The following is an 11,411-nucleotide window of genomic DNA, read 5'->3' on the forward strand; positions in this document are numbered from 1 at the left end:
TTGGCGGAACCGGGTATTGAACTCAGATCATTGCGTTTGCCAGTCAAGCGCTTATCCTACTGAGCCATCTCCCTGGCCCTGAAATGGAAAAATTCTTTGAAAAACTTCTTTCCTAAAACTAACAAAAGGGGGCCAGGGAGATGGCTCAGTGGAATAAGCGCTTCCCTGGCAAGCACAAGGACCTGAGTTCAATCCCCAGTTCCACAAAAAAAACTAACACAAAAGGAAGTAAAGTGTGAAAAGCCCTACATCTGTTGAAGGACAGAGCCCTCCTCTAATACCCCTATTTATCATTCAGTGATTCAGCCCAGCTTGCAGGTGCCTGAGCTGCCTGGGCAGAGAGGAGTGGAACACAGATAGGCCTGCTGCACCAGGCGAGGTCTGGTGCCGTTGGGGCGGAGGTTACCCCGGGCTGGATTTCACTGTGCAGCTGGAGGCCAAGTTCCAGGACAAACACCTTGGACTACCTACCTGCAGGGACTCCTGATGTGGCAAGAGATCGGGCAAACTGGAGTCCTACACTAAAACAAAATGGTTCAGGAAAACTGTATTTGTGACTAGGGTTGCACAGGGTAGGGCAGAGAGATTTTCAAATGACCCTCTCAGCTGGGCAGGGAGAAAAAGACTGTGACAGAAACGAAAACAATGTGGTTTGTCTGCAATATTCTCATTCTTTTAATGCAGCTTAAAACTTTCACAGCCTCAGAAAAGGGACACAGATTTATATAAAAACAACAAAGGGCTGCCTGTGAAATAAACCATAAAATCACTGAATATCTTAACCAGTCCCCATCACCATAAGAGATGAGCTGGATCCTCGTGCTTGAAGAACCTTGACACTGAGACTACGAACATGTTCCTAATATTTTGTTTTAAAAAATATGTTTTGAGGTTGTGCTTTTGGTGGGTGAAGTGAAAGGTTTCCAGTGAGAGTCGCAAATGGATGCTCTTTGCTCAATTCCAATTTTAGTTTCATTACTTCATCCTGTAGTTTCTTGGCCTTTGGAGAGAAGAGAGGAGGGAAAGTGAGAAAGACAGGACTTACCACGCTGGCATCTCCAGGTTCAGATGCATTCAGAGCAGAGCAGAGCAGGGGTCCCTGAGGGTGAGCAGGGCCAGCCCCCGCCCGCAGCGCATCCAGTGGCCTGAGCCATGGTGCCGTCCCTAGCCTGTGCGGCCTGCTCCAGCCAGCTTTCCCGCTGTCCCTTCACATGAGGACATCAACTGTGGGGGCCACTCACCTCAGTGTCCCCACTGGGCCCCACACAGGTGTCCTGATCGGATGGCAGTCTGAGTGAGAGTGTGAACAGGAAATCCCGAGACCGGTACCACCCTCGGGTGGACATGCCACATTCTTGCTCCTGCCTCAGACCTGCGAGTGCCCTGGGAGCAGATGGAGCCATGGACACAGAAACCGAGGGCCAGCCTCGGTGTGCCCACCAGGGAATGCGGAGTGCCACACCTGGGCTCAGGTGCGCTCTCTGTTCTATACTCCATGTTCCCAGCCCTTCTACTGGCCGGGATGAGATAAAACAGGAGCAAGCACTGCCGTCACGCATGAATACAGTCCCCAACCACCAAGGAGCAGGCTCTTCTATTTCTGCCCAGAGGCCTTGGATCTGTGGGGCCTCTACTTTCCCACCCCAGGACCTTCCTCCTGCTTTCCTTCAACCCAGTTTTTTTTTTTTTTTTTTTTTTTAATGTGTGTTTGGTACAGGTTTTCACTATACAGCTTGGACTCATAGTGATCCTCCTGTTCTTAGCTTCCCCAGCACTGGGACTCCATGACTGGCGCAGCATGCCTAGGGGCAGGGCTGGTGAGGATTGTGGTTCCAGGAATTAAACTCTGGTCCCTGCACTTGCCTAAGTAGGTGCTTAGTCCGCGTGAGATATCTAATTGGCTCAGCCAGGATTCTTGAGACTCTTCCAACCACCTCTTCCTGATGCAGTTATGGTACAATCAGGGCTTCGACTGTCATTCAGATTTGTATTGGTAAGATCAGGGAGGCTGGGGATACACCTCAGTGGCACAAGTGCCTGCCTGGACAGTACAAGGTCATGAGTTCCATCTTTGGTGCCACCAAAAAACAATCAATCAGTAAGATCAGGGAAACAGGGGCCAGGGAGATGGCTCAGTGGAATAAGTGCTTCCCTCGCAAGCTCAAGGGTCTGAGTTCAATCTCTGGTTCTGCCAAAAAAAAAAAAAAAAAAAAAAAAAAAAAGATCAGGGAAACAGGGTTTGCCACTGATCTAGTAAGTGTGCATCCATTATTTTCCTTTCTGTAAAAATTAATGTGTACAAGGTTTTTTGGTATGTGTTTGTAAGCAACCATTGCCTTTTAGAAATTTTATTGTTTCCTACATCCTGGTCATTTATTCTCTCAAACTGTGAAATCTCACAGTGTTTCTTTCCTCCTGGTCAGAGTTTGTCTCTGTGGGAGTGGCCCGTGGCCGGGTGGGGTCGTGCCCTGCTAGCAGGCAGCCCGGCTCCATTTCCTGGCACCACTTACCCTAACTCCCAGCTTGACAGAATGTCCTTCCCAGAGAAAGGCTGTGTGGAAAGGAGCATGTTTGAGTGCTTGTGCGGCTGAACATACCTGCATCCTGCACCGACCCCGGACCGCTGGAGTCTGAGCCCAGGCTTCTTACCTGCCTTTGTCATAGTACGGAGCCTCTGTGGTGGGCTTTTCAATCTGGAAGGGCATCTGTTTGTGGAAAACTTTCTATTTTAAAAACTAATTTCTCCCTTCATTTACTTTGGAATTTCTCTTGTATACCTGTCAGTGAATGCTAAACCTCTTGGGTCAATCCTCTTCATTTACTGATTTGTTTGTTTGTGGAACTGGCCATTGAACTCAGGACCTTGTACTTTTAGGCAGGCGCTTATTCTACTGAGCTATCTCCCTGGCCCCTCTTCTTTTTTTTTTTTAAATATTTTTATTTATTTATTTATTTTTTAACATTTATTTATTTATTGTGTGTGTGTGTGTGTGGCCAGCTCAGCCCACCAGGGGGCGAGGCTGGCTGGCATGTGGTGCTGGGGGATCGAACCGTGGTCCCTGTGCTTTGCCAAGCTTGTTCCAAGTAGGCGCTTTAGACCACTGAGCCATCTCGCCAGCCCCAGAACTGAGCTAGGGCTGGGCCCCCCCCCTCTTCACTTATTGATTAAAAGAAAATTGGGGGCTGGGGAGGTAGCTCAAGGGCATAAGCGCCTGCCTGGCAAGCGCAAGGTCCTGAGTTCAATCCCTAGTACCACAAAAAAAAAAAAAAGAAAAAAAGAAAAAAGAAAAAAAGAAAATTGGGGCCAGTGAGATAGATCAGTGGACTAGGCACCTGCTTAGGCAAGCGCAGGGACCAGGGTTCAATCTGGGCACCATGCTGAGCCGGCCACTGAATCTCGGCACAGTGGCGCATGCCTGTAATCCCAGTGCTGGGGAGGCTGAAAACAGGAGGATCACTATTAGTCTGAGCTGTGTAGTGAGACTCTGTACCAAATATATTAAAAAAAAAAATTGGGGCTGGGGAGATAGCTCAGTGGAATAAGTGCTTGCTTGGCAAGCACGATGTCCTGAGTTTGATCCCTGGTACCACATACACATACACCAAAAATGTCGTTTGGAGACAGAGACTTGCTATGTAGCTAAGACGGGCCTTTTAAGTCCCCTCCCTCAACCTCTTGAGTGCAGGGATTACAGGTATGCACCCCTGCACCCAGCTAAATTTAAAAAAAAAAATCATCTTTTTAATTTACCTCCTTGAATTCTTGGGCACCAGTGTTCAGTGTTCACAACAGCTTGCCATGTTTCATGGCAGCAGAATTTTCTATTATCACTCAGAGGATTTTAATGCTGGCTTGTGATTTTTAATTTTGTCTTCAATATCTGAAGCTCACTTTTCCGGCTGATTTGCTGAGGCCCCTCCTTCACAATGGGGCTCTCCCCAAAGGCCAATGCTTTCTAGCTCCACATTTGCTTGGGATGAGGCCCGAAACCATGAACAGATACTCTGGACCCCAGCACGTGGGCCACTCCTGGCCACTCAGCATGGGCTGTTTTCCCGGGGATGCGCATGTGGCTCCCGGCCAGCTGAGAGAGCTGAGGAGGACGTGCCAGGCCCTGCTGAGGAGGACGTGCCAGGCCCTGCAGCAGCCTGGACACAGTGGCGTGTACACCTCTCTTTCTCAAGGCTCAGGAAAGTAGTCTGTGGCCACTGTTACTACACCTTCGCACTTGGTCACTCTCTTTCTCTAGGGAGGAGAAAAGCCCTCTAGGTCAGCCAGTGGAGCCAAGAGACTAACCTAGGGACCTAGTGTGACCTGCCATAGACTTTCTGCTTTCAATCCCACTCTCCCTAGTTTCATATTCCTATTTTGTTTGGCTGCTGTGGAATGAATAATCTTGCATCTCGCTGGCACTTTGCTCTACTGACCTGAACACGGCACTCCCAGGTGGCTTTTCTTCCTACAAGACTGCTGGCCTTGGATGGGTTAGTATACAGGCTCAGCTGCTATGGCAAAGGCCCAGGTGACAACAGCTGAAAAGGCGGGGGGAGGAAGGATTTTTCTGAGAAGAGAGCGCCTGGCACTGGAGGCTCAGGTTCTGCTAGGGATTGCTGTTGCTTTGCATCCTCATCAAGATTTGCTGTTGTTGGTCTGAAGACAACAGAGATGGAGCACACAGATGGGGACAGGAGAGACTTCCTACTCCATGGTGGGGCCGCTCACTCTGCAGCAGCCTGACCTTGGAACGGAGCCTCAAAGAGGCTGTGTGGAACAGAGCCCTGCAGGCTAGGGCTCCGGTGACCTAGGAGGACAGGCCAATATTCCATGTGGGTGACTAAGTGGGGACATGGTGGTCACTGTCAAGAAGGCAGCTGTTTCCTGGACCCCGTGGGATGGGCTGGCCATGTCCCAGGCAGGGCAGAAAAGGAGCCTCCTATCTCACTGAGCTGTTCTCATGCGTCAGGACGTCTCAGCACCATGTAGGTGCTAGGCAGGCGCTAAGCACGCATCGGTGGCGAGGTGGGCAGTAATCCAGGGACAGCTCTGTCCAGGCAGCCTCCAGGGCAGCAGCATCTGGAGCTGCAGGGACTTGGGCCAGCCTGTCACAGAGTCACTGGTCACGCTGCCACTGTCCAGCAGCAGCTGCCAGCCCCTCTTCGCAGCAGTAACCCTGGAGGCCTAGACTTGTTTGTTCTCTTAGGTGCAAAGCTTTAAGCAAGGATCCTAGACAGGGTGAAGGGGACCTGGAACAGTCCCCATCCCTGTCTTCAGGCTGCTGCCGCCATGAGATACCCTGATGTGGGTACTGTTGGATTCTAGCAATCTGAGGACTCACAGGGTAGCTGGGATGTTCTCCTCTCATCGGACCAGTGGTAACTCTGGAATGTCACCCCGCCAAAACACAGCAAGCACAGACCCGGTGTCAGCATGCACTCCACAGATGCGAAGTACTTCCATTTAAATAAATCAAATTAGATTTTTTTTTTTTTCTTCAGGCAAGATTTTGTCAGGCAGTCCAGGCTAGCCTTGATATATGTAGTCAGGCCTAAATCACCTGTCTCGACCTCCTGAATGCTGGGGTTATAGATGTGATCCATACCTCTGACTTCATGAAACAAGTTCTTTAACAGAGCTCACTAATACTCACGATGTCCAAGTCCTGGGTGACCGTCTTCATCTCCTGCAGCACTGGTATGCCTTGGAAGCCCCTACGCACATGCATCTGCTGGATGTGCCGCTTTATCTTGTCCTCCAGATCCGCTGCCACTTGGGAGACGCTGAGAACAGAGCAGCCCAGTTGCCCGGACGTGAGGCTAGAGTCTTAGAAGCTACTGCTCCAACTGAGAACACAGTTTTCCTTTTTCCTCCAAACCACATGTGGTCCTGAGGGCTGCACCCCAGCTCCCCAGAGCTACCGCACCCATCTCCTCCAGATGCTAAGGCCCAGGGCCTACTGCTCTCCCTTCCCTTGCTCAGAGGATGCTCGATGTTTGGGTAGCCTGAGTCACTGGCAGCACATGGGCGACCCTCCCCAGCACTGGGGGCTTCAATCACCGCTGGAAGCTACTTCGCATCGGACAATGGAATGCAAATCAGAGCCACTCTGTAGAAAGAAAAGCCAATTATGGCTCCATCGTGAACGTGTTGTAGCTGCAGGGCCGCACTCTACTTCACAACCCGCAACTCCACGTGCAAGAGTCCACGCTTAGGGTGCCACTCACTGTGCCATGGGAAGATAGGGTGTCTCTATTTTCATGTGAAAAATGCAACTTAGGGCTGGGGAGATGGCTCAGTAGAATAAGTGCTTCCCTGGCAAGCCCAAGGCCTGAGTTCAATCCCTAGTTCCCCCCCTCAAAAAAAAAAAAAAAAAAAAAAAGAAAAAAAAAGAAAGAAAAAAGAAAAATGCAGCTTACAGCAACCCAAAGTGTATTACTGTAGGGTTGTAAACATATTTCTGTTAGTACTGGGGCTCAGGTTTTGGGGGCAGGCATTCTTTAACTGCAAAAACAACCACTTAGCACGGCAGAAAGAGGCCTGACAGTCTGCTGCTGAACGTGGGCCTCATGCTCCACGGGGCCTTCTCAGCACCTGCTCAGCAACCCTGCTGCCCTACAGGCCTGCCTCAGGGCTCCCACACTTGTTTCTTCCCTGTGTGGCACTGCACTTACCTGGCATCCTTCCCTGCTGCCCTGAGCTCCTGATCTAGCCAGCCAGGACAACAGCCCCATGGTGCCGCCATCACCTGCCCAGAGACGCGAAGCCCAGAACACCTCGGTGCCTGCAAGCAGGGCTTCTACTGGGACCTCTTGACCTGGCCACAGCCACTGTCTTCTCCACCCTGGTGAATGCCCAGCCTTGTGGCCCCACCAGTCTCTCTTCTATCCAGCTTCTCCTGTGACTAGGACCCCAAAAGCCCTGCCTAGAACCTTATCACATGATTGGGCTTAAGAAATCTGGGGCTGAAGAGTAAGAGTAGACCTCAGCATGGGAAGCCTGGGGCAGAGGGGTCAGGCAGCAGCAACCCTGCGCACAGCCAGTGCAGCTTTCCTCTGACAGTGTGTAGGTGCAGAAGGTAGGTCCTGCTGCGGAATATGTCTCTCAGAATCATCTTTCCACCCCGAGCTCCCTCTGTAAGCAAGCCAGGGCACTCAGCACATGCTTGGGAGGCCAACGGAAGTACCTATCAGTGAGCAGGACAGAGCTGCGGAAGTGCTGAATGGCAGCCACAGTCACCAACCTTAGGTCTCCGTTCGCCTGAGACGAGCTCTCTTTGCTGTGTTTCATTCTGCCACGTGGACTCCCTGGAACCTCCCCATGATCGGGCAGACGTGTAGTAAGTGGAATCTTTGGTGCCACCTAGGACAACGCAACATGATGTTTTCAGAAATCCAAGAAAATGCTGCTTCTAACATAAGCACATCTACCCAGTGCATCAGCTTGCTCTTTCCCCTTAAGAGGTCAGTGGATGGCTGGACAGATGCTGTGACAACCCCCGAAACTGTCGTGAAACAGAAAGCATTAAAAAACAAGCTCCAAGTCTTTCATACAGATGTGACTATATTTTAAAATTATTTTATTTATTTTTTAAAATTTATTTATTTATTTTACATTTATTTATTGTATGTGTGGCCAGCTCAGCCCACCAGGGGGCGGGGCTGGCTGGCATGTGGTGCTGGGGGATCGAACCGCAGTCCATGTGCTTTGCTAAGCTTGTTGTAAGTAGGTGCTTTAGACCACTGAGCCATCTTGCCAGCCCCTATTTATTTATTTATTTATTTATTTAGCAGTACCGTGGATTGAACTCAGCACCCTGCACTTGCCAGGCAAGCGCCTATTCTACTGAGTTATCTCCCCACCCTACTTAATTATTTTTAAGTATCAAGCTTTCTCTCCGTGTCCTCAAAGAAAAGAAGGCCCGTTTCCCTTTACGTTTCTGCCTATTTCTCTTCTGTGCCGGGCACCTGAAAAAACTATCAAGTGCATTAAGTACTAGAGTTCTAGACAGCTAAGTTAGATAGAAATCCAGGCAGTCAGACAGGGCTGGGAGCCAGTGAGGAGATGGAATGATACACTGCAGCTCTGGGGTGACCACACCTCTGCTGAGGGCCAGACCTCAAGACCAAAGATAAAACGAAGGCCCCCAACACACTTCCCCCAAAGATAATCAGCAATGACTGATAGTCTACATAGGAATAGATCACCTTGAGAAAGCCACAGAGAGCCACTGACCCACCCGCTCCAGGAAGAGCCCTGTCGCCTTTCATGCCTGTTTGTGCCTGCTAAGGGACTTGCTTCCCAATTTCATCCCCATTTAATCAATATTCCCTGTGCAATTATGCTCGGAATCTCATTGGCTGGCCACCGTTTTGTCCCACCTCACGCCCACCTGGTGAGTTCCCATTCCACCTCCCCTCTCCCCCGCCCCCACCTTGGGCCTGCCTCACCTCGCGTTTCTGCTTTCTTTTTTTTTTTTTTTTTAAACTTATTTTTTAATTTTTTTTAATTTACTTAATTTATTGTGTGTGTGTGTGTGTGTGTGTGTGTGTGTGTGTGGCCAGCTCAGCCCACCAGGGGGGGGGGCTGGCTGGCATGTGGTGCTGGGGGATTGAACCGTGGTCCATGGGCGTTGCCAAGCCTGTTCCAAGTAGGTGCTCCAGACCACTGAGCCATCTCACCAGCCCCGCGTTTCTGCTTTCTAAAAATCCCTGGAAAAGGTCCTGAGCAACCCCTCAGGCCCCCTTCTGTCTCTCTCAGAGGGAAGCTTTCCTCTCGCAGAAAATATGTTCTGCTCTGAATCTCTGCTGTTCCTAAAAGTCATTCTGTGATTTTAGAGAGCACGAACTCATGCTGGACATCTAGCAGGTTGGGAGTTTTTTTTTTTTGCCTACTATTTCTAATATAAATAAAATGAGAAGAAAATAATAAGCTTACTTTAAAAAAATCTGCATTTACATGTAACTGGCCTGGGCCCAGGGTGATAGGTACTCGGGTGTAGCAGAGAAACATGCAGAAGGAAGAAGGGAAAGGGGCTTTATTTTCTTTGAGGACATGGGAGAGAATGTGGGGAAAGATAAGGAATTCTCTGGATTGGAACAAAGGGAGGCTGAGGCTTTTATGGCCTTTGCCAGGGGTGGACTTTGGAGGGGATGTTTAGATACACCCGAGGGAGCTGACTGGGGTCTTCCCTGAGGTGGCGGGAAGGGTGGAAGGTGGGAAGGGTAGAAGTAAATAATGTCTTGGGCTAAGTTGGAGAAGGGGGAGGTGGTCCTGGGGAAGATGGGCTTTTGTTTTAAGGGCACCAGCCATATTAGACGACCACCATAATGATTTTAACAATTCATACGAGGGCCAGAACCTACCACAGGGCATAAAGAATCAGTACAAATAACTGAAACCTTAGATGGTTAGTGCTATTTTCTCCAATAAAGAGCACTGCACTGCCCAGTGCAGCAGTAACCTCTAGACATACATCTGCAGCTGAGAGGCCGTACCAGGCCAGCTGCTCCCGTGGGAGGCCCAGGGCTGGGGCTGGGAAAGGCAGAGGCAGTGCCGGACACGGTCGGGGCCTGCTCTGCTGTCTTGACTCTCCTCCAGGACCTTCCTCAGCCTTCCACTGGGCAGCGCAGGCTGATTTCTGATTTTCCTGGCTATGAGCAATGGTGGCAGTAGTGGGAGGGGAATGTGAACAGGCAGGGGTGGCTGGGCCAGGAACAGAGACCAGCAAGCTCTCTGCAGGGAGTCACAGACCAGGTACATCAAAACACACTCTACCACCGTGAAGGTACAGCACTGCAGATGAAAGGCATAGCCAGCACCACTGTGGCAGGGTGGCAGGAGTGCTGTTTCTGGCAGGCAGGACACGCACGACTCGGATTTCTGATCACCCGGGAGCAACCTCTGGAGGGCCTACTTGGATGTCCTCACCTACTCTCTGGTCAGCGCAAAACTACCCAGCCCGCTGCCCAGCCCCCTGGCCCTTCTCCCCTCCTTGCACGTTCTTCCCCTGGAAGGCTGGTTAGATCCTGGCTCCCATCTCTTGACAGCTGCAGCCTCAGGACCCTCCCTACTGCTGTCGAGGGTTTACCCACTCCAGAATAGTCACTGAAACTCAGCTGGCTCCCACCCGCTCTGGGGACTCTCCAGTCCTGCTCCACACCACCTCCTCTGGCCATGTGTCTCACTGCTTTCCCTACCGCAACTGCGTGACGACGCAAGCACTCTAACCTGCTCTCAGAGCCCACGCTGCCTGACTTGTCTCCCAGCCCTCTGCTGCAGCAGCCAGCTTCCTGCAGGGACCGGGCACTTGCACGCAGGGAACCCCAGCCAGTGTCTGCAGCATCAGCACCAGAGCCTGGACAGACGTTCTTGGGGCCTTTACACTCCTGAGGTGCAAGAGGAGGTTGACTCAACAGAAGAGACATTCTCCGTGTTACTGTGCCGGTGGACAAGCCCGAGAGCCGGGCTGACCCTGGCCTCAGGGAGCTCTTCCCCTGTGTGTCCATGTGAGGGTGTCTACATTTGTATTCTTGTGAGTGCAGACACGTCTCTGTGTTGGGAAAATTGTCAGACTCAAAGGATGACTAAAACAGAGGATATGGGTAGGAGGACCACTGCCAGGGGCTACTCCAGCCTAGGAGTAGACTGATTTAAGGCTTACTCAGAACCACTTGATCTGTGTTCTCACCTGCAAGTGGATTACCAGGGCTGAGACCCAACTTACCTGCATGGCCATTTTAATCCTGGCCACGCCTGCCACTTAGGAAAGCCTAACAACCATGAAAGGGGAGGTTGGGAAGGGGACTGGCGCCACTACACCCTTCTGCTGGTCCCCTCCCCAAATTACTGGACGCCACAGGGCTGCGGACGCTGCAGTTAAATCTGCTCATTAACACACTTTCAGGTACAAGAGCCTCACAAGTGTTATTCCAGCAGAAAGAAACACACAAGGCCAAGTCTAGGAAGGTTTTTTCCCTAAAGACAGACATTTAATTTTTTAGAATATTAAAACAAAGTATTTAGAAAGAAGCCCACCCAGACATATTTTACTATTACTACAAAATATGGCGAAAGATTTATCCAGATATCTAATTCTCTGAAAGGAACATGAAGAATCAACAGAACATAAATGTGGTAGAATAAGGCATGGAGCCCTAGTGGCTGTGAAGGACTCCACATCAGGCTTTACACACGGGGGTCGGGGAGGTGGCTCAGTGGAATAAGCACTTGCCTGGCAAGCTCATGGGCCTGAGTTCAATCCCCGGTTCTGCCAAAAAAAAAAAAAAAAAGGCTTTACACGTGGAGTGTCAAGCACAAAATGGCCCTGAAGTCCCAGATAGCAGGCCAAAAGTCACTGGGAAAGCTGCTGGGTTGCTTTAGTTTTTGGGACAGGGTCTTTAAATTTTTTTTTTTT

At 50.5% G+C, this 11,411-nt stretch overlaps 1 protein-coding gene across 6 annotated transcripts in view; it reads right to left on the reverse strand.

Annotated features, from left to right (window-relative positions):
- Positions 1-662: 662 nt before the first annotated feature.
- Positions 663-11,411, reverse strand: part of Lrrc27 (leucine rich repeat containing 27) — a 43,971-nt gene continuing 33,222 nt past the window's right edge. For 5 of the 6 annotated variants that reach the window (XM_023708966.1, XM_023708965.1, XM_012513428.2 and 2 more), the window contains 3 exons: positions 7,239-7,357; positions 5,649-5,778; positions 663-1,000 (listed from right to left, as the gene is read on the reverse strand). In XM_023708966.1, the coding sequence (XP_023564734.1) occupies positions 860-1,000; positions 5,649-5,778; positions 7,239-7,357 (390 nt within the window). In that variant the 3' untranslated portion in view covers positions 663-859. Of the gene's footprint in view, positions 1,001-5,648; positions 5,779-7,238; positions 7,358-11,411 lie in introns of those variants that run through there. The other variant, XR_002819834.1, reaches the window with a different exon arrangement.

This window comes from Octodon degus, unplaced genomic scaffold, assembly GCF_000260255.1.
Source record: "Octodon degus isolate 3935 unplaced genomic scaffold, OctDeg1.0 scaffold00010, whole genome shotgun sequence".
Taxonomy (NCBI): domain Eukaryota; kingdom Metazoa; phylum Chordata; class Mammalia; order Rodentia; family Octodontidae; genus Octodon; species Octodon degus.